Source organism: Malania oleifera, chromosome 6 (genome assembly GCF_029873635.1).
Source record: "Malania oleifera isolate guangnan ecotype guangnan chromosome 6, ASM2987363v1, whole genome shotgun sequence".
Taxonomy (NCBI): domain Eukaryota; kingdom Viridiplantae; phylum Streptophyta; class Magnoliopsida; order Santalales; family Ximeniaceae; genus Malania; species Malania oleifera.
The window spans coordinates 57,070,921-57,097,490 of NC_080422.1; the positions used below are offsets into that span (position 1 = coordinate 57,070,921).

The 26,570-nt window shown below is 35.6% G+C and overlaps 1 protein-coding gene across 1 annotated transcript in view; it reads right to left on the reverse strand.

Annotated features, from left to right (window-relative positions):
* The window catches only part of LOC131156982 (26S proteasome regulatory subunit 4 homolog A-like), a 65,110-nt gene that overhangs the window by 20,086 nt on the left and 18,454 nt on the right, over positions 1–26,570 (reverse strand). The window contains exons 3-5 of the mRNA XM_058110777.1: positions 7,539–7,708; positions 7,224–7,440; positions 6,972–7,112 (exon numbers count right to left, since the gene is read on the reverse strand). Coding sequence (XP_057966760.1) covers positions 6,972–7,112; positions 7,224–7,440; positions 7,539–7,708 — 528 coding nt within the window. The remainder of the gene's footprint in view (positions 1–6,971; positions 7,113–7,223; positions 7,441–7,538; positions 7,709–26,570) is intronic.

The following is a 26,570-nucleotide window of genomic DNA, read 5'->3' on the forward strand; positions in this document are numbered from 1 at the left end:
GAGGTGGACAAAACAACACTCCCTAACCAAAGACCTTTCCAAAAATGGATCCAAGAACCCCTAACCATCACGAATTTAGTATGGGGAATAAGTCCGATGAGCATTTTTAATAAATGTGAGGACACCAAAACTAAGAACTTCCTCTTGTAAAGTCAACAAGCAAGGCCTTAAAATCCATGCAAAATGAGAAAATAGAATTGGATTGGTGGCAGCATACCACAGTTGGGATTTTATATATATGTGTGTGTGTGTATATTTTCAAGCTTTAAAAACAAGCAAAGTCATTGTTGGTGGCAGCATGACTTGTAATCCAGAAGCAAATGCTAGGTTAATAAACACACTCATCTTGCTGTCAAAAAAAATAAATAAACACTCATCAGATAGCAACACAAAAACCCATGCAGAAGAAAATGAAAATTAGGGGAAAAAGCAATAAAATCAAAGAAATTGAGAAGAGGAAGAAGGATGAACCAAAGCAATCCCGCTGGTGGTGAGAATGGGAAGATTAACAAATCATCCAAGAAAAAGAATGAAGAAGAGGCAGTAAATAATAATCAATTGGGGAATAAACTCAGATCAAAATAGCAATAAATTGACACAAACTACAGCCCCTCCTTGTTTCCAGAGTGTTGTCAGAATCCCAAATGGTTTTTGCTTTTAGAAGTGCGATGGGAGTCTGTGGGAAAGCTATGGATGTGCGCAGGAAAGGTTTTGACTTTCTAGGATGCCATGGTGGTTAATTTTGGAATTAAGGAAAAAGTTCAGGGAGTAGGTGTTTTTTTTTTTTTCATTAGTTTTCAGATGGAATAGCCACTCCATTCCAAACTTTCAGGCTGGAATCAAAGAAATACTCAAAAGGGGAATCCCGTTCCTGTACAAAATCAGACTCTGAACATTAGGATTGAGAATCACTCATGTCAATTACAATTCCTGTGGTTGATTCCAGGTATCCAAACACAACGCATATTTCTGATGACCTCTAGCTGCTTGGTCTCCCTCTGCACTGGGATCTATACATCTGATATAAACGACAGGGAACTGGCTGTTTTTTCAAGGATTGTTAGATTCTTGGTCTCCACAGATTGGAAAGAACAATTTCCAAAACATATTTCAATGTGTCCCTCAAGACTGCTCTCTGATCATACCCCCTTGATGGCAGATTGTGGGAGTTTTGCAAGGGGGAAATGTCCATTCACATTCAAGAACATGTGGCTCAAGGAAGAAGGGATGGACAAATTAATCCAAAGTCGATGGAACAGTTACAGGGGCGAGGCATTATGCAGCACCAAAAAATTGAAGCTGCTGAAGGAGGACATCATAAAATGGAACAGGGAGCTTGGTCGAGCAGAGATCAAGATAGCTGGCCAGTCAGAGGAAATAAAGGAGCTCAACTTGAAAGATGAGGCAGGAAACATAGATCTGGAAAGCAAAGAGCGAAAAGATGATCTCAAAGGAAAAGCAGAAGTGAATCTCATTGTACAGGATTGACATGACCCAAAGGAGCAAGTTTCATCCGCAGAATTTGCAACAATGGGGCAAGCTACAGTGAAGAAGAGTATGTCTCGACTTTCCAATGGAATAGTACATTTTTTTCAAAAGTCTTCATACAGAGGTTGTTCACGGGAAACATTCACTGGATGAATTGGCTTTTACCACTCTGAAGTGAGAGGATAAATCCTGACTGAAAATACCTTTCAAGAAAAGAGGGGCTCTGTATAGCAGGTACTGTCAGCTATCAACCAACTAGGAAGTTTCTACAAGTTGCTTTCAAAGGTGCTTGCCCTCAAATTAAGGAAAACTGAGAAATTTGTGTCAGAATCTCAGAATGGTTTTGTTCCTTGAGGAGAGATTCTGGATGCTGTTCTTCTGGCCAGTAAGTGCCTTGACTCCAAGATTAGGAGCACAGACCCAGGCTTAATCTGCAAGATGCTTTGAAAGAGGTTTGACCATGTAAATTGGGCTTTCATCCTGTACATGTTAAAAGAAGTTTGGCCTCAGATGCAAATGGAAATAGTGGATCAAATTTGGTATTTCAACCTTCCACTTGGCTATCATGATTAATGGCTCTCCCAAAGGTTTCTTTGCAAGTTTGACACATCTTACACAGGATATCCACTCCGACCTCGCCTTTTTATCCTTGTTATTTGGATGTCTCATTTGATGAGGTGAACAATGAAGGGAGGCTTTATCAGGGGTTTTTGAGGTGGGGGTCAGCAGAGGGCTAGATATGCAGGTGCTGCATCTTCTTTATGCTGATGAAAAAATTAATTTGGTGAAGACAAGGAGCAGTTGAGACTTCCTAGGTGTGTTTTCTTCCAGTTTGAATTCACCTCATAACTTAAAGTTAGAAAATGGAAAAGAAGTAGGCGGAAGATGTAAGGAAGCTAGATAGGTTGACCATTAACTCAGGCAGTAAGGCAGGCTGCCCCCCAATAATTTGTCTCTAGCTTCCTCTTGGTGCTCTTTTTTCAAACCAAGGGATCTTGAGAAAGCTTCTGTGGAGAGGTTTGAGAGAAGACTCAGGCAGTGGAACTGTAGAAGAAACAATATTTATTCGAGGGGAAAGACTCGACGCATAGAAAGCACTCTTTCCAGCCTTACCACTTATTTCATGACCCTTTTATTATCCCAGCAAGATTGGTAGAAGACTTTGACAGGACTCGAGATTTTTTATATGGAAACTGTCAATGCCAGATTTTGTCTGGTATGTCGACAAGGGTGGCCTAGTGCTCCCAAACAAGTAGAATAGGAGAAGGGTTGAATACGAAGTAAAACAAAATAACAAGAAGCCACCACTTTTTTTTTAACAACTGAAAGAGCAACAAATAAAAGGAGAAGAAAACCTATAAAAAACAGAGAGTGGATTTGAAAATTCTTTTTTGCATAGAGAAGGTATTTTTTTTTTATTAGAAAAAGAAGATATATTAAAGAAAAAAATTAATTACACTGAAAGGAGGATAAGAAAGCCTCCTAAGTAAAGCAAACAGGCACAAAAAATATTAAAATTACGCCAAAGCCCCTCTCTAACCTCTTTGTATATGTGAATAAAGCATTCCATGGAAAAAAAAACAAAAAATAAAAAACAAAAAACAAAGAATGAACGCAAAAAGAAGCCCTGAAAGCAACTCCATCCCAAAGGAAATGCGCAGAACTTAATTTACCATTGACAATCCTTGCATTCCTTTCAATCCACAATGTCCAGAAAATACCAAATGCTGCACATCACAAAATTTTTCCTTTCTTACTCCTCCCAAAGCCAGCCATTGTACCATAACATTTGGAAAATCTGGGCCATTGCAGGAATCACGAAAGTCTCCTCAAAGACCAAGAAAATAAAAACACAAAGTCGCCTACTTTGCAATATAGAAACAAAATGATCACTGGTCTCGCTGGCTTCCAAACACATAACACAACGGTACTAAATTTCAGCTTCAACTCAAATTTTGAGCTCCAGGAGTACAGAAATTTCGATTTCAATGTCAATTTCAATTTTGAATTGAGTCCACAAAAGAGCCTTGATCTTATAAGAAAACTTAGCCTTCCAAATAAATTTGTACAAGGGATAAGGAGATAGATTTGGCATTTTCAATAACTGAGCAAGAAAAGATTTATTGGAAAACGAACTAGAAGAGTCCCAATCCAAATCCTCAAATCACCATCCATTCTAGAACAAAAGAATTCAGCATATTCAACAACACCACCATATTCTCAAACTCTCTCTCATTAAGATTCCTAAAGAAATGAAAATCCTAAGAAAGGCACCCCCCCTCCAACACATAAAAAGCATTGATCAAAGCATTATGCAAGAAATACAATCTAGAAAGATAAGAAAACAAATATTCCAAAGGTGTCTCACCCACCTAAACATCTTCCCATAAATGAATATGATTCCCGTTTCCAATACGGTAATGGGTAAGAGGTAAGAAAAATTGAGCTATCTACGAAATAAATTTCCAAGGACTAGCATAAGAAACCATATCACCACCCCTAATATCTCACCCATTCCTATGCATACCATACTTGCTTTTTATAACCATATGCCATAAAGAGTCAACCCCAAGAGGAAATCTTCAAAGCCATTTAGCCACTAAGGAGATGTTTTTAGACACCAAATTCCCAACACCCAAACCCCCTTTTGACTTAGTCTTTGACTAACTATTCTAAGGGACCTTAGCCAATTAGCACTCCTATCGACACCTATTAAAGAACAATTATTTGTCTATGAGCCTTGTGCAATAAAGATGAATTATTTGTCTCAATTTTTTAGGCTTATTTAATATTTATTTATATTTTATTTAAAGTTTTGTTAATGAAATAAGCAATAGCAAAATTTTAAAAAAATTAAATTAGTTGATAATAATAAAAAATAAATATTAGCAATTTAAGAATAATAATGTTAATAGTAATAATAAATGAATTAATAATATTAATGTAATAATAATGATAATAATTAGTTAAAATCAATATTAAGAGATAAGGTAATAAATACTAACCAATAATAAAATGATAAAAACAGTAATATATATAATTCTTGGATAATAATCAAACAATTACAACAGTAGTAACCAATATTTACAAAATTTTAATAGTGCTAATAATAACAATAATATATTTATAATAATCATAAGGTAATAATAATATATTTACAACTGGCAATAATAATAGATTGGTGGTGATGATGATAGATACAACTTAATAAAAACAATAATTTTAATAATACTAATTATAATCAGCTAATTATACTAAAAATAATAATAATTTATAGTTGGACAGAATGGTAAATGTAACTATATAAAATAATATATATATATATATATATATATATATAATAAATATAGTCCTAATGTTGTTGTTGCTGTAGTAGTAGTAGTAGTAGTAGTAGTAGTAGTAGCAACAGCAGTCGCAGTAGAAGTAATAATAATATGATATACTTATGACAATAACAATGTCAGTTAAATACTAAATAAAATAGTAATATTTGCTCCTATAAGAAACATAAATTCAGTGCAAAAAGTTAACTTTCACCTAACTCATATGAACATTATTATATTTTTCATTTCTATACAACAGGAGCTCATCTCCCAGCCAATAACCCTTCCCAACCCTCCCAAGATTTGAACCTAAGAAACAACATGAAAGTTCCAAGCTTTAACCACTGGGATGTTCACTAGGGAGCAATATGAAAATTAATTATTAAGAGTTGACTATTGAAAAAAAATAATAATTATTAAACTTCATTCATCTCCATCCAACCTATAAAACAATAAAAATAATTCAATTCTAAAAAAATTCTTATTATATTGCATAAAATATTTTGCATACTTCCTTTTTTTTTTTTTTTAGGATTTTACTGTATACTTATATAGAGGGTGGGCCTTGGAAATATGGTAAGGGTGTCTGTTTGTGACTCAAGTCCAAGGAAACAGCATCTCTGCATAAAAGCAAGGGTAAGGACACATGCACTGATGACCCTCCCCTACCCCCACAAAGCGGGAAGCCTTGCGGCCCTGGGATGCTTTTTTTGTTTTTGTATATAAAGTATCTACTTGAACTGTACTTGCCTCTTTTGCCATCAATTTTTTCATGAAATTTAAAATTTTAGCATACGATAAGCTTGCATTTTGACTAGTTATTTTTTTAAAAGTTTTTGATAGAAAATGCATCTTGATATATTCAATAGAGTTCTTAATTCTACGATCACCTCAACTTACATTAGAGAGATTTGAGGCTCAGCAAGAATTTGTGTAACTCCTCAGCATAACACTCTCTGGGATATAAATTGAATATTTTTTATGTAATTTATTTGATTTAAACTCAGAAAATCCATATAAAATAATTGAAAACTCAATTTGAGTTTATTCCATGGTTTTAAATAAAGGCCGTGACCATTACGTAATGGCCGCTATGGCCGTTACGTAATCGCTACAGGACTGTTACACCAAAAAATTATTTTAACTTTTACTTTTTCTTCTCACTTTTTCCCTCTCTTTCATATATCATTCTTAATATACCTAGTGGCAAGAGGGGTAAAAGATTATAATGAGGATGACAATGATACAAAATTTAATATTTCTTTAAATACAAACAATAGATGCATTAATTAACAATTTGAAAATACTAACTTGTTAGGAAAATATTTTATTTTGATAATATTAGTAATGTGAGATTTATGTTCTATATTTCTCAACTTCAACCTTCTTTCTTTTCTAGCTATTTTATATTTGTATTATTCGTATGTCTTATGTTTCTAATAGATTAATGGTGTGTATAATGTATTTTGTTTTATGAATTAATATAGCACCCATAAGAATTTATCACAGATAAGAACAATGAGAAGTATAAATATGCAAACACACATAATGTTTCTATCAATGGTGGTTTAAAACAAATGCAAACTTATTGCCCTTACCAAATAACTTAGTTACTCGAACTAAAGGATCCAAAATACACTAAAACTCTTTCTAAGAAGGGCTAAAAGCTTAAAACATGCAAGTATGCTAATATGCACAGGTTGTGCGTGCTTCAAAAAAATTCACGGCCGTTACACCCGCTTCCCATTATGTAACATCCGCTACTCCCGCTTCCCATTACACCCGTTACCGTTATGTTACACTACCCACTACCGCGATTTAAAACCATGGTTTATTCTTAAGCCAGTTTTTCTGTTCAAATTTTGTACACTACCAATACATTTGAGTTATTCAAGATCTAGATCATTTTAATTTTATGCTTATATTTTATTATTTTGATGGAATTATAATAAATAAAATTTTACAATCTTGTATAAATTTTGGAAAATGCATAATGTTTAACTTCAGCATATCTTATTTCATGTGTTATTGTTATCATGTGTAAAATATTAAAATTTTAAATGAAGTTTTCAGCTATAGAAGCATATTTTATGCATGAGCAAGTGATGAGCACTATATTTCAATTTTTTTTTTCCAATGATATGTATGTCAAAGTGTGACCTTCATACGGCGCTCTCTCAATGCAAGCAACCCAGCCTCAGTGCAAATTGCTTTAATATCAGCTCCAGAAAACTCATCCTTTGTCATTACAAACTCTTCTAAGTTGACATCATCTGCCAGTGTCATCCTTGAAGTGTGTATCTACATTCCCAAATAGATGTGTCACGTCCTAATAGCATCTTTTATATGAATAAGATAAATGTATTCGAAATTAGACAACCGTGCACCCTTGCACATATTTTGCACAAGCACCTGGAAAATGCGCCTCCTTGTTTTAATGTCTGGAAGAGGAAATTCAATCTTCCTGTCTATTCGTCCAGGCCGAAGCAATGCAGGGTCAAGACTTTCAATTTTATTTGTTGCTAGAATCACTTTGACATCTCCTCTGGAATCAAAACCATCCAACTGGTTAAGCAATTCCAACATCGTCCTCTGAATCTCACGTTCACCACCTGAATGGGCATCATATCTGGGAAACACATTAAAAACAAAAATCACACCAGCAGAAAACCTATCTGGCAAAAAAACAAGTTGCAACAATCATAAATATTCAATAAAAACAAAAACCTTTTTGTTCCAACTGCATCAATCTCGTCGATAAAAACAATTGATGGTGAAAGATCATCTGCAACTCTAAAGAGTTCCCTGACTAATTTTGGGCCATCTCCCAAGTATTTCTGGATCAACTCACTTCCAACCACACGCAAAAAAGTTGCTGATGTCGAATTTGCCACAGCCTGTGGTAAAACATAAGACTGCATTTATGGAACTGACACAACACATTTATAACCCGAGCTCGTGCAAAATATGAAAAATATTACCAAATCAAGTCAACACACAGCAAAATTCAAGCATGATAGACTGTTTTGTTTAAAGAGTGCAGGAGTAAGTAAGCAATATATGTTGGATATTGTCAAACCGACACTAAAAATATCTAGCTAAGCAAAAATTATTAACCTACAACAGATATTTTCTAATCTTACACAACTGAAAAAAAACAAATAAAAACAAATAAAAACAAACTCAATTACACTCATAAAATGTTGATTAGATAATATGAGAGCGGAACACTATGTATCTAAGGATTTCAATATTATAAAGTCAACAATCAAAGCCACCATCAATTCAAGTCAGTCAACATAACTTGCACTTATAAAATTTTGATCAAATGGTATGAGGAAAAACAGAGTACATGAATCATTTCAAAATGTTCATCACCAAAGTCCAAATTTGACACAAAATATTGGAATTTCATCTCATTTGTATCAAAATTAATTATTAAACTTTAGTTGATATCAACCCAATAAAATAATAAAAATTACTAAAATTCAAACAAAATTTATTATCTTGTCTTTTGACAACTTTGTTAATTCTAGTGCCTACCTATGAAGGACTTCCTCTATTTGAACTCAACTTGCCCCACCAGAATGTTACCTTATTTGAACTCTTTTGTTAATTCTGCATTATGTACACAGCCAAGCCTCCACATTTAGAGATCTGTTTTGGTCATTTGAACCAGCAACTTACATGTTTGGATGTGGCATACTCACATTCAGTCAAAGCTCACACACATTTCATTTTTTGAAGAAGAAGATAAGAATCAATATGCGAAGGGGATACAGTTAAATGGAACAACGTAAAACAAGAGGATAATTAAAGGACATAATCAGACTTCTTCACACCCTCTAGCCTAGACCTAACATCTGCCACAATCTTATGAAAGATAGCCTCATAACCAGCAGTGGATGCTCAAAATTAGAGCTAACCACTGAAGCAGAGCCAACCAGTCCCACTGCACGTCTTCCAAAGAAACATGACGAAAAATGTCATTAGCCAACACCCAGAGTGACGCAAGGTAAATCACTCTACTGCAAAGCAAGTTTTTTTTTCCTTTTTTATAACAAAAGAAAGTATATTAGATAGAAATAATAGAAGGTACAAAGTGGGGACAAGGAGTTCACTGGACAAAAAAAGAAGAAAAAGAATATTAAAAGACTAGATCCCCAAATAAAACTAAACAAAATTAACCAAGAAACCCCCTTTTCAAACCCTTTCCATCATAATTTACTGAACTTTTCAAATTACCTGATTCCCTTTGACCCTTCACCTTTTGACTCTTGCCACCATCCAAATACACTTCATTTCCTCTAATATCACTCACCTTTAAATCTATTTTATCAAAAAGAATTTGAGCCTCTACATCCTCCTTTGAAACCACCTCCACTGGTATGGGCAATCCATCCCTACGCTCTAACTGATTCGTGAAGCCATCATTATCAAAAATAGAAACACCCTCAAGACCTTCCAACGGGGGCAGGTGAACATAGATAAATTCCCTAACTCATCGCATGAGTCAAACACGTACCCATATTGTTCCTGAATCTCATCCAACGACAACCCCCCAGCATAGTCAAAATCGCTATTATCATCAATATCTGAATCTGAAAAATCCCCCCAATTCTTCATCTCCTTACCTTTTCTAATCTCATTAGAACCTCCGACATTCTTCTCAACTTGAGGAACTTCCACAAAATATTGAACTCGCCCTTCGAGTCTCTCCACAGTACCTTTGCAGTTGACTCACCAGAATTTTCTCTCTTATCTTCGAATATCTCCTTCATTTCAGCACCCCCAACAAGCTGCCTTTCGACAAGCATAAACATTTCTAACTTCAAATTTACTAGTATAAGAATGACAATCAACATATTTCTCCCCCAACCCCGCTTCATTTTTACTCTTGTTGGCCTAACTAGGTTTTTCAATCTTGTTTTGATGATAACAAATGTAGATGGTTTAACATGTGTTGTTGAGTGATTCTATTTTAGGTAAATATATCTCGTCACTCACATTTGTCATGGATACAAGCTTGGAAATTAAAGACAAGTCAAGTGAAAGTTTCTTCGAGACATCAAGCATCAAAGGTAAAGCTTGAAGATAAAGAAGAACTCAATGAAAAGCTTGAAGTATCTTAAAGCTTAAAGATGAAAAGACCAAAGCATGGAGACTCAAAGTTTTCAAGAATAACAAAAAGTTTAGAAGTCCTCATGTAAGTACTTTAATATTTAAATATCTTTTGAAATATTGTTGGAGCTCTTTAGAGGATGTTATATGGACTTAGAGACCTTTTAAAAACCCTGGAAAATGGTTTTATGAAAGATCACAACATATGAGCGAAACTAAATTTGAAAAACCAAAAAGGAAAGAAAAAAACAGTTAATGGTCTGCCCAGCTGACTGACCAAAAAGACCTTGGTTCAGTCAACCGACTGACAGAAAAGAACAGAAATAATATTTGTCTAGCCGACTGACTCAGCAAAGGTAAAATCACCCAGTCGACTGACCAAAAATGAACTCTGTCTCGCCAGCCGACTGACCATTTCTTGAATTAATTTCTAAGAGACAGTAGGGTGTCAGCCTCCTGTCCAGCCGACTGACCCTGTGAATTTGTACTACCCAGTCACCTGTCCAGCCAACTAACTCCACGGGTTTTGAATTTTTAAACTCCAACGGGAAAATTTCAAAAATTGATTTTTCAAATAAGAACGTTGTAAAAACTTGGAGGACACTCCAAGTCACTTGGGGAACAAGGAAACTAAGCCTAGAATGCCTATAAAAACTTCCTTAATCTCAAGATTTCAAAGAGACAAGCAATTACACAGCACACTTGTATCAAATCTCTCAACCTCTTTCAAAGCTTTGAATTGCTCAAACTCTTGCTGAAGAGAGATCATCTGAATTGCTGTTGAAATACCAACCCAAGGTTCTCATATTCAATTTTCTCAAATCACAAAGGAACCCTTGGTGAATTCTACTCTTGAGCTTCAATTCTATTTCTTTGTGGTATTTAAAATATTGAAGTACCTAGAGCTGAAATTGTACTAATCTACTCTGTTTTGAGAGTGCTTTGTATGCAGTATTTTCTTTATATTTTGTGTAGTTCTTGAACGGTTCGAGGTGTTCAGATCGTTGGCTAGACCAGGGGATATTGCTTAGAGAGGCAGGCACTGGCCTAGTTAAGGAGTGACCGAACGAGGGGATATTGTTTGGAGAAGGCGGACTCTAGCCTTAACCAAGGAGTGTTGTAAAGGTTTGTTCCACCCGTCAAAGGAATAGGTTTAGTGAATACTTTAGTGGTTTTCCAAAGGCGAGGACGTAGACTGGGTATAAGCCGAACCTCGTAAAAATCTCCGTCTTACTCTCTCTTTCGCTTACTCTTTAAATTTCAATACACATTTAAATTGCGTGGATAGTTTAAATTTGAAAATCATATATACTACGTATATTTGGGAAACAAGTAAACTTAAAGTTTAATTTTGATTCGGGTTGCAGAAATCGAAAGAGAGTACGTTGGTTAAACCATATCTTGCGAAAACCATACGGGAGTACGTTGGTTAAACCATATCTTGCGAGTTTATTTGAATTTTGAATATTGGGAAGAGTGTGAATATTGTGTTGGATTTTATATTACATATCATATTAAGCAAATCAATTAATACAAGGCTTTACATCAGCAAACACAAATTATCATTCACTACAGGGCTTAATTCAAATTTATATCCAGGGCTAACAACAAAAGCTATATTATGATTGAATGGTTTAAAATTTGATATTTAGTAGTTTGTGTTTATATTTCAAAGAGCATTGAATCTTGCAAATTTCCATCAATCTAAATTGTGTTGCACGTAACTTGTGCTTGGCAAATCATTTGATTGCTTGTTTTTCAAATTGTGGATGATTGGCTTGGTTACTTGAATGATTGGTTTGGTTGCTTGGTTGTTTACATAGTTGTGTTGATTGATTGAATTAAAAGAACTAAGTTCTTGAGTGATTAAAGAATTAACAAACAAGTCAAGAATTAGTTCAAAGAAATAAAAGAATGCTAAGGATTCCCAAAAGGAATTAAAAGAATTTTTTATAATCCAATTCACCCCCCCCCCCCCTCTCTTGGGACTACACCTTACTTTTCAACTCTTTTTCATATCGCTTTCTAAAACATCTACAGGACTAAACGCAGTTCTATTGCTACATTCTTGAAATGAATCTGGTCTTCTAACATCCTGAAATTCCTCCAACCCATGGACAATTCAATACCCCTCCCTCCTCAGTCACTAGAGACTGAATAATCTTTTTATTAATTAGAGGCTAAACCACATTTCCATTGCCAGAAGATAAATTATTCTCCTTCCCAATACGTCTCTTATGGGAAGTCAGAGCACTCATTTGGTCTTGTCCATTATCCAGACAGACCAGACTCAAACAGTACATATCTTGGGCCCTTAATTTCTAAATTATGGATCTGTTTATCACTGAGACTTTTTTGTGGGAAGTACATAATAGGAAAGCCTTCCTTAGGATCCAATCTGCAGCCCATTTCTTTCTTTGGGCCCTTTCAAATAGTTGGCCTAATTTAGTTAAAAATGAGATACCACCTTTTTCAATTACCTAGGCCAAGCCTAAAATGAGAAGCATGCAACCCGGCCTAAAACTCTTCACTGCCTCCTCCCCAAAGCAATCCTAGCCGCCTCTCTAATCAACCCACCTCCATTGGAAACCCTAGCCGCCTCTCTGATTTTCACTTCTCCTTCAAAAACCCTATCTGCCTTCTTGCACCTGCCGATTGAAACCGGTTGATCTGCGATGGCCCTCGATTCATTCAGATGAAACTCATCTCCAAATTGATGAGACAGCTCTTGCTTCCTAACCTTCGGATCCTGCTTCACAAAATGTACATGGATGCCACAACCTTCCCCTACACGGATTTTACCTTCAAAACCACGTGACTCCACAATCTGTGTTGTGAAGAATCATCGTACACTCCCAGGTTTCTCACAAAAATCCTTTGCTAACTCGCAGAAAAAACTCGTGAAGTTTTGCCAACCATCGCCTCTCTCACCCTAAGTAATAAAGACTGAAAACCTCTTCCCTTTCCATCCCAACACTAACTCTAGAAACTTCCCTACATACATCCATTTAATCAACATCCAAACCTTCGAAATACCCAACTGAACAGATCGAAACCCATTTGCAATCGACTGAATGTGAAATATTGATCTCAACCACAAGCAAAGACGCGATTGCACCGACCTTATCTAGTCACAGATCAAAGGATTTACCTTCGATCTAGAGTGATTGCTTCAGCATCGGCTACCGCAAGAATTCCCATGGCATTGAACGCACAAAAGTGGGAGACAAGAAAGTTGCATGAGATAGAGAGAGAAACATCGCCTAAGGAAAAAAAAAAGATTGTTTGTGTTCCTCACAATGTGCTTGGCATACATTACAGATTGCAAGGGACAGTGGTGGATGCAAGGGAGTGCTGGAGGGGGCACCCCTCCCCTAATTACTGCATGATGCCTAAATCCCTTTCAATTAAAGGCACATCCACTGCCCACCCCCACACACACACACATATATATCTTCCATCATACATCTTCCTAGAAAAAAATAAAAGGAAAAAATTACTTAAATGATATGAAAGATATTAAATCTTTTAAATATGACCACTTGTTTTGTTTTGTTTTATTTTATATAAAAATATTTTTTTTATTTTAAAACTAAATGGCATGCATCTAAATTTCTTGTATCATAATTTTAAAATTGGTCACTGTATTTATTTTTATTATTGTATTTGAATTTTTTTGTATAAAAAAATAGATTATAGTAAGAACAGACTAACAATATCAAGTTAAAAGTAAATTCACAATTCGAAAATTCTTAAAATAAAAATTTTAGAGAATAAAAAGTGAGAAAAACATTTATTATAAAAATTTGTTAATTTTATTTCAAGTATTTCACTGGAAGGAGAAGCTTTGAGACATTAATTACAACATTAATAGCTTAATAGTTGTTAGTGTCTAGAGTTTTTAAAATGTGTCAGACATTTTTAAAATATGTTAAGGATTGGCAAAAGCAATAAAATTAGTAATATATCCTCTTCTTGCTACATTGACTCAATTTATTTTAATTATTCCTATTCCAAAAATAGTAATTGAGCGTGTTTTTTAAAATTAAAAAAAAAAAAAGTTAAGAATTTTATTAAAATTAAAATTACAATAATATAGAAGATGACTATCTTGTGAATTAATTTAGTATTGTCGAATTTCTAGGGAATAAATTAGGAAATTCTATTTTTTGAATAAAATCTGAAATTACTATTTCAGATTCTAGTAGTTTCAATTTCTTGTTTTCTAGCCCAGAGATCTACTGATTTTGTGGTGATTTGATTTTCTGATTTTGTGGTGATTTAATTTGCTGATTTTGTGGTGATCTGATTTGTTGATTTTGTGGCCTTCCTAATTTGGTGGTCTTCCTCTACTATTTATCTTGTAATTGTGTCTCTTGAAATTTAATAAGAATGGTTATTCTTCTTCTAAAAAATCCTTCATGGTATCAGAGCCTCGTGCTCTTTTTCTATTTTGTTCTTTCTTCTGATGCCATCATATAAGTTGGTGATGACCGGCGCCCAAAGAAATCCTACCGGCTCTTCCGGTACTTCTGAAACCATTCTGCCCAATCCCACTATTCCTCCCAAGCCTACATCTGCTGATTACTATTCCCAGAATTCAGCCATTTATCTCACGGTTACAAAACTCAATGGGCGTAAGAAACCATGGTGCGAGCATTGCAAAAAACCGTGGCATACGAAGGAGACGTGTTGGAAGCTTCATGGTAAACTAGAAAATTGGAAGCCAAAATCCAAACGAGACAGTGACGCCTACCAAGCCACTACTGAAGAGACTCGGGAGCCTTCTACCAACTCAAATGCAGTCCCTTTAACCAATGAACAATTAGAGCACCTGTACAAATTGTTTCAGTCTCCAAAACTGTCCTTAACTTCGTCTTGTTCTTTGGCACAGAAGGGTAACTCTCTTGCTACTGCGTTTTCAGGTATTATTCCTAATTTTGTTCATTCTTGGATAATTGATTCTAGCGCAACTGATGATATGACTGGTTGCTCCAAATTGTTCTCATCCAATAGTCCATGTGCAGGCAATAAAAAGGTCAAAATTGCAGATGTTTCATTCTCGGTAATTGCCGGGATAGGAACTATCAAACTCACTTTGTTGTTAACTCTCCATGATGTGCTCCACGTTCCAAATTTGTCTTGCAATTTGTTGTCCACCAGTAAATTTACCTCTAATCATCAATGTCAAGATAATGTCTACTTTTCTTATTGTGAGTTTCAGGAATTGACCACGGGGAGGATGATTGGCAGTGTTAAGGAAAAAGATGGACTCTATTATTTTGACGATGGACCTAACTCGAGTAGACAATGTTTACTTGCTTAAATTCTGTTTCTGTTTTCAAAGATAATGATATCATGTTATGGCATTATAGGTAAGGCCATCCTAGTTTTCAATATTTAAAATACTTGTTTCCCAATTTATTTCGAAATAAAAGTCCATCTTCTTTTCAATGTGAAGTTCGTCAGTTTGCTAAACATCATCGTGCATCCTTTTCTACCCAACCCTACAAACCAACTACACCATTTACTATGATTCATAGTGATATATGGGGCCCATGTAGAACGTCTACGTATTCTGGCAAAAAATGGTTTGTGACCTTTATTGATGATCACATGAGATTAAGTTGGGTTTATTTGATAAAGGTAAAATATGAAATGGAAACAATTTTCAAAAACTTTACACCATGGTACAAACACAATTTCAAAAAAATATTCAAATATTGCGGAGTGATAATGGTCGAGAATATTTCAAAAACATTTTGGGCCAATTTTTTCTTGAAAAAGGAATTGTTCATCAAAGCTCGTCTCAACACTCCGCAACAAAATGGTTTGGTTGAAAGAAAAAACAAACACTTATTGGAAGTAGCTCGGGCATTGCTTTTTACCAATTGGGTACCTAAATATCTTTGGGTTGAAGTCGTTCTTACTACTACATATCTCATAAATAAAACCCCTAATAAGGTTTTAAGCTTTGAAACACCTTTTAATGTTTTTCATAAGTTTTATCCAACAAATCAGTTGTCTTCTTCTTTACCACTAAAGATATTTGGTTGTACCGCTTTTGTTCATATTCATAGTCATAATCGAGGAAAACTTGAACCCCGAGCCACAAAATGTGTGTTTGTTGGTTATGCTCCCACTCAAAAGGGGTATAAATGTTTTGAACCCATTTCCAAAAAATGTTTGTTACCATGGATGTTACCTTCTTTGACTTACATCCCTTCTTTGCGCCTCATCTTCAGGGGGAGGAACCAAAACAAAGATTCGGCTGTGTTTCATGATTTTTCCCAAACTGAAGACTCGCAAAATGATCCTTCTCCAACTTTCATTATTTAACCTGAAAACCCAAGCTTTATTATACCAGGAGAAAGTGAGTTGAGCTTTTTAGATACATAAAAAGCAGGTCTTCCTACAATGTCATCTCATGATGTTCATGATCCTATAATGACTAACAAAGGAGAAATAGAAAAAAAAAAATAAAAAAAAAAAAACACCACAGCATTGGTACCATTTGACACTGTCTACTCACGACAGAGGACAACTCAAAAGAAAGGGTCTTCCAATCCTTTACACTTACACTATCCAGAATCTGTAAAGCCTCCAGGTAATGTCCTCATCGAGCCTTTACCTCATGTTCAGTCCATTTCATCTTCGAGTTCTGAGTACTCTAGTTCTGAACCCGAGTCTAGTTCCAATTCTAAGTTCGATGATTCTGAACTTCCCATTGTTGCCTGGAAGAGTGTAAGGTCTTGCACCCAACATCCATTGTCCAATTATGTGTCATATGAAAATCTCTCACCTGTTTTTCATGCTTTTACCTCACAATTATCTTGTATGGAGATTCCTAATACCGTGCAGGATGCTCTGAAAGTTCCGAGGTGGAAGGAGGCTGTCTTCAAGGAGATGAAAGCTCTTGAAAAAAATGGCATGTGGGAGTTAGTTGATACTAAGAGGAAAGACAACTGTAAGGTGCAAATGGTTGTTTACAGTCAAGTACAAATTTGATGGTTCTCTAGAACGGTATAAAGCTCGATTGGTCGCCAAGAGATACACTTAGACCTATGGCATTGATTACTTGGAGACATTTGCCCCAGTTGCAAAGCTAAACTCTGTAAGAGTTCTTTCATCACTTGCAACTAATCATGACTGGCCTCTGCAACAGTTGGGCGTAAAAAATGCATTTCTTACTGGAGACCTAGAGGAAGAAGTGTACATGGATGCACCTCCAAGATTTGGTGAAAAGTTTGGCACAAAGGTGTGTAAACTGAAGAAGTCCTTATATAGGTTAAAATAGTCACCAAGAGCCTAGTTTGAGAAATTCACTCAGTTTGTTAAAAGTCAAGGGTATACTCAAGGGCAAGGTGATCATACGATGTTTATAAGACATTCACAGGATGAAAAGATAGCGATACTGATTGTGTATTTAGACGATATAATTCTCACTGGTGATGACGTGCTTGAGATGAACCGTTGAAGACTTCCCCCTCATCAACATTTGAGATCAAGGACTTAGGATCTCTGAGGTATTTCCTTGGAATGGAGGTTGCTCGGTTGAAGAAAGGGATTGTTGTCTCTCAACGGAAGTATGCCCTTGACCTCCTTAAGGAGACTGGGATGAGTGGTTGTAGCCTTGTAGGCCAGCAGACACTCCAATAGATCCCACTTAGAAACTTGGAGATGACAAGGAAGGTGATCCAGTGAATACAACTTGGTATCAAAAGTTGGTGGGAGAGTTAATTTACTTATCACATACATAGCTCAATATTGCTTTTGTTGTGAGTTTGGTAAGCCAGTTTATGCATTCACCCAACGAGAAACATCTTGAAGCAATTTATTAGATTCTCAGATACTTGAAAATTACACCAAGGGTTCTAGAAAACCACACAACAGAACATAGAGGCATACACTAATGCAGATTGGGCAGGCTCAGTTATTGACAGGAGATCCACGTTAGGATGCTGTACTTATGTCTAGGGAAATATGGTCACAAGGCGAAGCAAGAAAAAGAATGTGGTTACAAGGAGCAGTGCCGAGGCAGAATATAGGGCTATGGCTAACTGAGTTTGTGAGATGCTATGGCTGAAGAGAATTCTTGAAGAGCTGCAGATGCCAGTGAACATGCCAATGAAGTTGTATTGTGACAACAAAGCTGCCAAAATCCAATACAACATGATCGCACGAAGCATGTAGAGATTGACAGACACTTCATAAAAGAGAAGATTGATAGTGGAGTTGTTTGCATGCCTTTTTTTCTTACTACTCAAAAAATAGCCAATATCTTCACCAAAGGACTTTTCAGACCTAGTTTTGAACTCTTTGTAAGCAAGTTGGGCATGATAGATATCTATGCTCCAACTTGAGAGGGGGGGGGTGTCAGATTTCTAGGGAATAAATTAGGAAATTCTATTTTTTGAATAAAATCTGAAATTACTATTTCAGATTTTAGTAGTTTCAGTTTCCTATTTTCTAGCCTAGAGATCTGCTGATTTGATTTGCTGATTTTGTGGTGATTTGATTTGCTGATTTTGTGGTGATTTGATATGCTGATTTTGTGGCCTTCCTAATTTGGTGGTCTTCATCTACTATTTATCTTGTAATCGTGCCTCTTGAAATTTAATAAGAATGGTTATTCTTCATCTAAAAAATCCTTCAAGTGTATATAGTAAGAAAGAAATTGTACAAAAGTTCGATATCGAGTCAATAATTGATGACTTTTGTATTACGAAAGAAGCTGCAAGTACAATTATAGGATCATTATTGAGTTAAATTATTTGTTTATATTTGATCTTTTGAATTTTTTTTGTATATGTCATGTTCATAGTGAAATTTTTTTTTTTTTTACCATTATTGAGATGTATTTACTCACAATTCTAATTAACAATTTTTGAAATTCTTGTATATGTAGATAATTTCGTTAAAAATTAATAAAGTCATAATAATTACAAGCATGTTAAAACAGTTCCTATAAGTTTTTTATACATATATTTTGCCCCCCCCCCCCCCCTAAATATAATTTCTGGATTCGCCACTAGCGAGGGAGACATATTGCTGTGATTATGTTTTCCAACACACAGTACCATGAACAACTACATATATAAAGACTTTCTCTAGAAGGATTTGATGAAAAATGTATCTTTACTTAGGTTGTGATATTAGTCCAAAAAATTTGATTGTAATCTAGTGCACTTACAAAGCTGTAGTCAAGTTACTGGTAAGGAATCACTTAGCCCAGAGGGAAACTCCAACTACTCCAAAGCAAGGTATTAGCACTAGCCACCCCTGAGAAAATTCTGCAGTTCCTGTCCAACCAGACACCAAATAACAGACATAATAGTGTATCACAACAAGGCTTCCTATCCTTCCCTTTTCCAAAGCCTCTAAATGTGATAATGCCAAAAACCTTCAAGGTGGAGGGACAAATTCAGTCTTCACCACATATACCAAACAATTTATTCCAGATCACCCAAGTAAAAGGGCAATGAAGAAAAAGATATGAGCAAGTCCCTCCACTTCTCAAACAAAGACCACAAAAATCTGGTGACACAGCCTTACAGACCTTCCCTTCTGAAGCACAGTATTAGTATTAATTCTATCAAGAACTGTAGTCCAAATAAAAGCTTTTATTTTTAAGGGATCTTCAGCTTTTTAGATCAAAGAATACAAACCAAAAGGATCTGCATTAGGGTTGCGAGTCAAATAGAAGAAAAAGATTCAAGAGAATCTTTTAAGGGCGTGCTGATTTTCTTTTGCTGTCTTTTATTTTTAGCGTTTTTCTTTTTTGTTTTTCGAGGGATTCCCAGTGTTCATTAAGGAGATGTCTTCTCTCCTAATTGTACATTCTTTCTCTATCTAATGAATTTCTTTTTCTATTAAAAGAAAAAAGATTAACAAGAGAATTCCCCATAGGGATCTAAACTCCACACCCCTTTATCACTACCCAAATGAGCATGAAAAGAATCAACCAAACTGGTTAAAAGAGCCAACTCATCAATCTTTTTTTCTTTAAGATTTCTCCCGAAATGGAAATTCCAATAGAAACAATCCCCTTGCAAAAGGGGGAAAAAGATAGGGGTATCATGAAGGACAGAGACTCGATAAAGACAAGTAAAGCAATGGCCAACGACATCTCCTCAACCCAAAAGTCCTCCCAAAAACAAATTCCATCCCTATTGCCCATCATATACTGGATTTTTGGTAAGAAATAATCATAAATCTGAGCTATAAAATTCCAAGGACTTGCATGAGTAATATTAATGGCAACTTTAGCATCCTACACATTCTGTAGTAGACCAAATTTATTGCAAATTACCTTATGCCAAAATAATTAGGTTCTAAAGGACAGCACCATAACCATTTCCCCCACCAAAGAAATGTTTTTGGACACCAAATTACCAAGACCCAAACCTCCCTCCCTTTTAGATCTACACACAGTCTCCCAACCTACAAGGTGATCTCTTTGACTCTCTTCCCCTCTCAACCATAAGAAATCCCTCATTTAATTTATCATGCCTTTGCTCCAATCTCACAGCAATTCTAAAAAGATAGAGATAATACAACAGAATGGACGATAGACATGCATGGATAATAGTACTCTGACCCCCTAAGGTGAAGAAAGCTCATTTCCACCCATCTAGTCTCCTAGCCACCCTCTAAAAAACAAGATCCCGGAAAGAATCGGGCATTAGGATTACCACCTAAGGGAACACCTAAAATAATCAGTTCAGTCAAAAAAGCACAACCCACAAGCCTAACAATAGGGTCAACATTAATGCCAAAGCCCACCAATCCACTCTTAGAAAAGTTAATCTTCAAACTGGAAGCTTTCTCAAACACCTGTAGGATAGCAAATTGGAGAAGCAACCCATGTTATCTGTGAGGAAGAGAAAAGTATCATCTGTGAACTAAAGATGTGAAACGATACAATCCTCATACCCTACCTTGATCACCTCTACCAACCCACTATCAACTTCTCTCTCAATCATCAACTCAAACCATCAACCGCAATAGTAAAAAGAAAAGGGGAAAGAGGATACCCCTGTTTTAGACCCCTGGATGCATAAAACCAAGACCTAGCTTCACCATTAACTAAGACAAAGAAGACCACAGAAGATAAGCATCCTCTAATCCATTTCGTCCACCTCTGACCGAAACCTTTTTTATCCACAACCTTGTCCGAGAAATTCCAGTTCACCCTATCATAAATGTTTTCAAAATCCAGTTTCAGCACTAAATCCTGCTTTTTCCTACGAACAGTATTCGACCACCTCATTAGCTATCAAGGCACTGAAAGCAGCATCAAGGATCTGTCCATCACCTATAAAAGCATCCTCCAGAACAGTAGTGAATATCTTAGATAACACCTTAGTGAAAATCTTATAAACACTCATGGCTAAGCTAATTGGTCTAAAGTCCTTGATTTTAACCACACAATCTTTTTTGGGCACTAGGGTAATAAAAGTAGAATTCATCCTCCTTCCTACCACTCCAATATCAAAAAATTCGAGAAAAAACTTGAGGAGGTCTCCCTTCAAAATATCCCAACAATCCTAAAAAACAAAGTCATAGTAAAGTCATCCAGCCCGAGGGCTTCTCTCTATCCATCTCAAAAATCGAGCTTTTAATCTCTTCTTCCTCAAAGGGTCTCTCTGGCCAGGTTGGATTATCAGCTGATATGGGACACGAATCCAGCCCCACGACCATAACTATCCTCTTTTCATCCTTTAAAAGAGATTACTATAAAAATCAGTAATCAGCCCCACAATACGAGCACGGTCTCTAATAACCTCCCCTCTATCATCCTCAAGCTCTTTAATAAAATTCTTTCTTCCCCTACCATTTGGCACCCTATGTAAGAGTTTGGAATTAGAATCCTCACTCCTGACCCAATTCATCCTTAATTTTTTCCTGCAGTTCATCTCTTCCCTTAAACAACTTGCTCAAACTCATTGAACAACTAGATACATCCTTTCACAATGTCTTCCAAGATGAGACCCTCCTCTACTAGTCTATCAATCACCCCTAATTACTCAAGAATATCCTTTTTTTTTCTAGAGCTAACTTCACCAAAGATCCCAATATTCCAAGTTTTCAACTTCTCTTTCAAACACTTTAATTTTTTCATAAAGCAAAAACCTTCCTAGCATATGGGTGCACTCCTCCCACCAACACTCCTAATCAAACTCCAAAAATCAGGATGAGAAAGCCACATGTTTTCAAATCAAAACGGAGTCGGGCCCCATTTAACAAGACTAGATTCAAGAATCAAGAGGGTCAACTCTAGGGAGCACTTCCTGAGTAAGAGTAGGAAAAGCATCTTCCCAATTAGTGGTAAACATATCAATCCTAGTAACTGGTGATCTAATGCCATTAGTGAACCAAGTAAAATGAGCATTTGAAAGAGAAATATCCTTTAATTCACAATCCCTAATAAAATGTCAAAACCCCTCATGCTTGAGGTAAATTTGGAGCCTCCCAATTTTTGATTCGCAAATCTAATGACATTAAAATCACCCCCAAACACCAATGAGGGGAACACATGCCACGAACTGCAGCTAGTTCATCCCACAAAATGCCTCTCAACCGTGGATCATTGGGACCATAAACTGAGGTAAACCACCACTCATCCATCTTAGCATTCTCATCTCGGCAACTTCTACTTTTTGAAAATGTTGTTTTTTTAGTCACCCAAGATTCTAATCTATATAGCATAGCTACTCATACAATCGTCCTATAGAACTTCCCTTTTAATTTTAAGGGTATTCTACGATCACACAGCACATTCGAAGAACTTCTCCATTTTACCCAACTTGCTTTAATTCTATGCATTATATCTTCTTTAATTTCTCCTTCAGCTTGCATGACCCAAGGTATCGAAATTTAGTAGTGCGATTGATTTCGTCACCATCAAGTTCAACCTTTTCTCCAAGATACCCCTACTATGACTAAAATTACATTTCAAAAATTCTATCTTATTTCTACTTATCCTAAAGCCTTTAGATTCTAAAGCTTCTCTCCATAATTCTAATTTAGATTCTACTCCACCCCTAGTTTCGTCAATCAAGACTATATCATTTGCAAATAACATATACCATGAAACCTCATTTTGGATACTCCTAGTAAGTTCGTCCATCACTAGAGCAAAAAGATAAGGGTTCAAAGCATATCCTTGATGTACACCTATTGTGATTGAAAATTCCCTAGTCTCTCCACCTATAGTCTTAACGCTAGTCATTACTCCATCATGCATATCATTAATGACATCAATGTACATACACCCTTTTTTTTCTAAAGCCACCATAGAACTTCCCTAGGTGTCCTATCATACATTTTCTAAAAGTCCATAAATACCATGAGCAAGTCCCTCTTCTTTTTCTTAAACTTTTCCATTAATCTTCTTAAAAGATATATAGCTTTTGTAGTAGATCTCCTAAAACCAAATTAATTTTTTGGGACCTTCATTTCTAGCTTTAATCTTCGTTCAACTACCCATCCATTGTATGACTTATACGTTTAATTCCACGAGAGTCATTACAATTTTGAAGATCTCCTTTATTTTTTTATATAGGTATGATTTTTTTCCCCTCCATTCATCTAGCATTTTCCTAATTTTTATAATTTTGTTAAATAAATCAATTAACTATATAATTTTGTTATCGCCTATGCACTTCCAAACTTAAATTGGGGTGTTATCCAGTCCTATAGCTTTTCCATTTTTCATCTTTTTTAATGCAAACTTAACTTCATTAAATCTAACTTTGTGAATAAATCTCATATTTTTGGCCTTTGCCTCATTCTAAATTTAAGTCTTCTACTTGGTTTTTATTAAATATCTTAGTCAAGTAACTTCATTTTTGTTTTATGTCTTCTTCCATAACCAAGACAATATCATCATCACTTTTTATACATTTTACATTACCTAAGTCTTTACTCTTTCTTTCTCTAACTTTAGCAAGTTTAAATATGTCTCTTTCCCCTTCTTTTGTATCTAATCTAGCATATAAATTATTAAATGGTCTATGTTTTTCTTCACTAATGGCCTCTTTTGCCTCTTTTCTTACCTCTTTTTACTTTCCAAAATTTTCCATGTTTCTACATTTTTGTCATGTTTATACCAAATTCTTTTTGTTTTTACAGATTGTTTGACATCTTGATCCCACAACCAACTTTCTTTACTATCCAGGAATCTTCCTCTTGATTCACCTAAAATCTCTTTTGCTATTTTTTTAATAAAGCTAGCTATCCTACTCCAATGAGTGTCTGTGTCTACACCATCCTCTATTGTCCAATCACATCTTTCATCATTTTATCTTAAAATTTTTATTATATTTTCTCACTTTAGGTTCCACCACCTAGTTCTCTTGCACTGATTTATATTTATCCTTTCACTTCAATTTTTTAATACATATTACATATATATAACACTAAAACTCTATGTTGTGTAGTTAAGCTTTCACTTGGGATACTTTTACAATCCTTATATCATAAACAATCGACCTTCCTAGTTAAGAAAAAAGATATTTAACTTTTATTTTGTCCACTTTTGAAGGTTATTAAGAGTTCTTTCCTTTTCTTAAAGCAAGCATTTATTGTAATAAAATCATATGACATGGCAAAGTCAAAAATCATATTCCAAGACTCATTTTTAACTCCAAATCCACATCCTCCATGTATCCTCTCATAACCTTTATTATCCCTTTCAATGTCCAATCAAATTTGCTCCTATGAGTAATTTCTCAATCCCTGATATCCCTAGTATAATACTGTCCATATCTTCCCAAAATTGTCTTTTAATGTTTTCTACTAAGCCTAGTTGAGAACATCCAATTTGCTAGCAAATTTGGTATCCAAAATAATTACAAAACCACCAAAGAAGCAATAGAAGCTAACACCACCCAGTTTTTGAATATAGGATCCCATATGCTCCTAACAAAAAAACCATCGAAAATCTCCAAATTGGATTCTTGAATCATAACAATATTTGGGACAGCCTTGACTATATGATGTAGGACAGGATTGGCGGACCTATGTCTTACGGCTTCAACCTTCACACAAACACATACACTCAAAACACTTTAATTTAAGAACTCAATTAACTAATCATAAACACAATAAATCAAGCTTCATTTCACATGTTGTTGAATTTTTAAATGGTGTATGATGATGTTCAGAAATAAGTCCCAAGAGTTCTTTCACAAAGGAATCAAGTTATAGGAAACAAAGATGATATTCAAAATTTCAAGAATTTAAGTTCTATTGTTAGCAAGCAATATTCCCACAATTCATTTTAAACTAGCAAGTATCAATATTGCAATCAATGGATTCAAATGTGGTATTCAAGTATAGAATTTCAAGCTTTCAAGCAAAGGCTTCAATATAAGCAAGGGTTTACAATATATAACAAGGATTCAAACACAAGTATTAAAATTACCAAGAGAATTGTTTGGATGACTTGACATTGTTCAACACAAGTCTTAGACCACGCCAGAAAATTCCTTGGAACAAGTTTTGAAACACCGAGACGAACACAGCAATGTAATGGAGGGGAAGTGGCCGTGTGGGGGGTATTTTGGGGTGGCTGTGTGGATGCATTGGAGGATATGGAGATGGAGTCGCTAGATAGAATAGTTGCCTCTCACCACCTGATCTCTGGGGAGAACGATGTAGCCTCACACTACACAATCACAAGGATTAGACAAAGCCAACAAGCTTCACAAAGGAAATTCCTTCAATATTTAATATATCAAAACTTGACTTCTTTACTTCTTACAATGAAGGGTGTATATATAGCTAGCATGGAAGGACAAGATTAGCTAGCATGGGAAACAATACATTAACTTCTCACATAAGCATGGGGAACAAGGCATGGGAAACTAAACATAATAAAAACTCACTAAATCCTAACACATTAAAGACTCACAACTTACTAAACATGCACATGCAAGCAAGTTGGCTTGCATGTTTACAAATTAAATACAAACACAAGTCAAAAGGAGGCCTAATCCATGTAGGGCCCAATGAAGCTATGTGGGGCCCACAAGACCGTGTGGGGCGCACATAGGTCTTGAATTGCATCTTGTTTCCATACTTCATGTGGGGTCTTCAAACACTAAAAAATATTCAAGCACCTAATAGTCTTGTAATAACATATCTAAGCAAATAATATAATATCCAAGTAATTACAAATCCAAAAAAAAGTCTTCCATCAAAAGTCTTCAAATCAAAGAATCTTCAAGATAATCCATGTGTTCCTGCAAAAGAGTTATGAACAATGGGGGACATCCAGAGGTTGTCCATGTGTCATCGCATCTGCAAAGGAGTGGACATCTGGAGGTCGTCCATGTGTCACAACATCTAAAAAAGAGATAGGGAAGGCATGCCGATCCCCATCATATCTCCTAGGCCCAAAAGAATTCTTCTCCGAAGAATTAAAAGCGGTGTATTGGAATACAACTCCAGGTTAAGACAAAGGAGGTCTTCTTTAAAATTCCAGCTCCTCTCGGGAAGTGGCTTACCTCTCCACTTGACCAAGAACTTCCGGCATGATCCTACTTGTGTGAACTTTAGCTTGTCATCCAAGATTGCATCAAGGTTCTTGGGCATGGGTAAGGGTAGAGGCAAAGGCAATTTCAGGTTCTT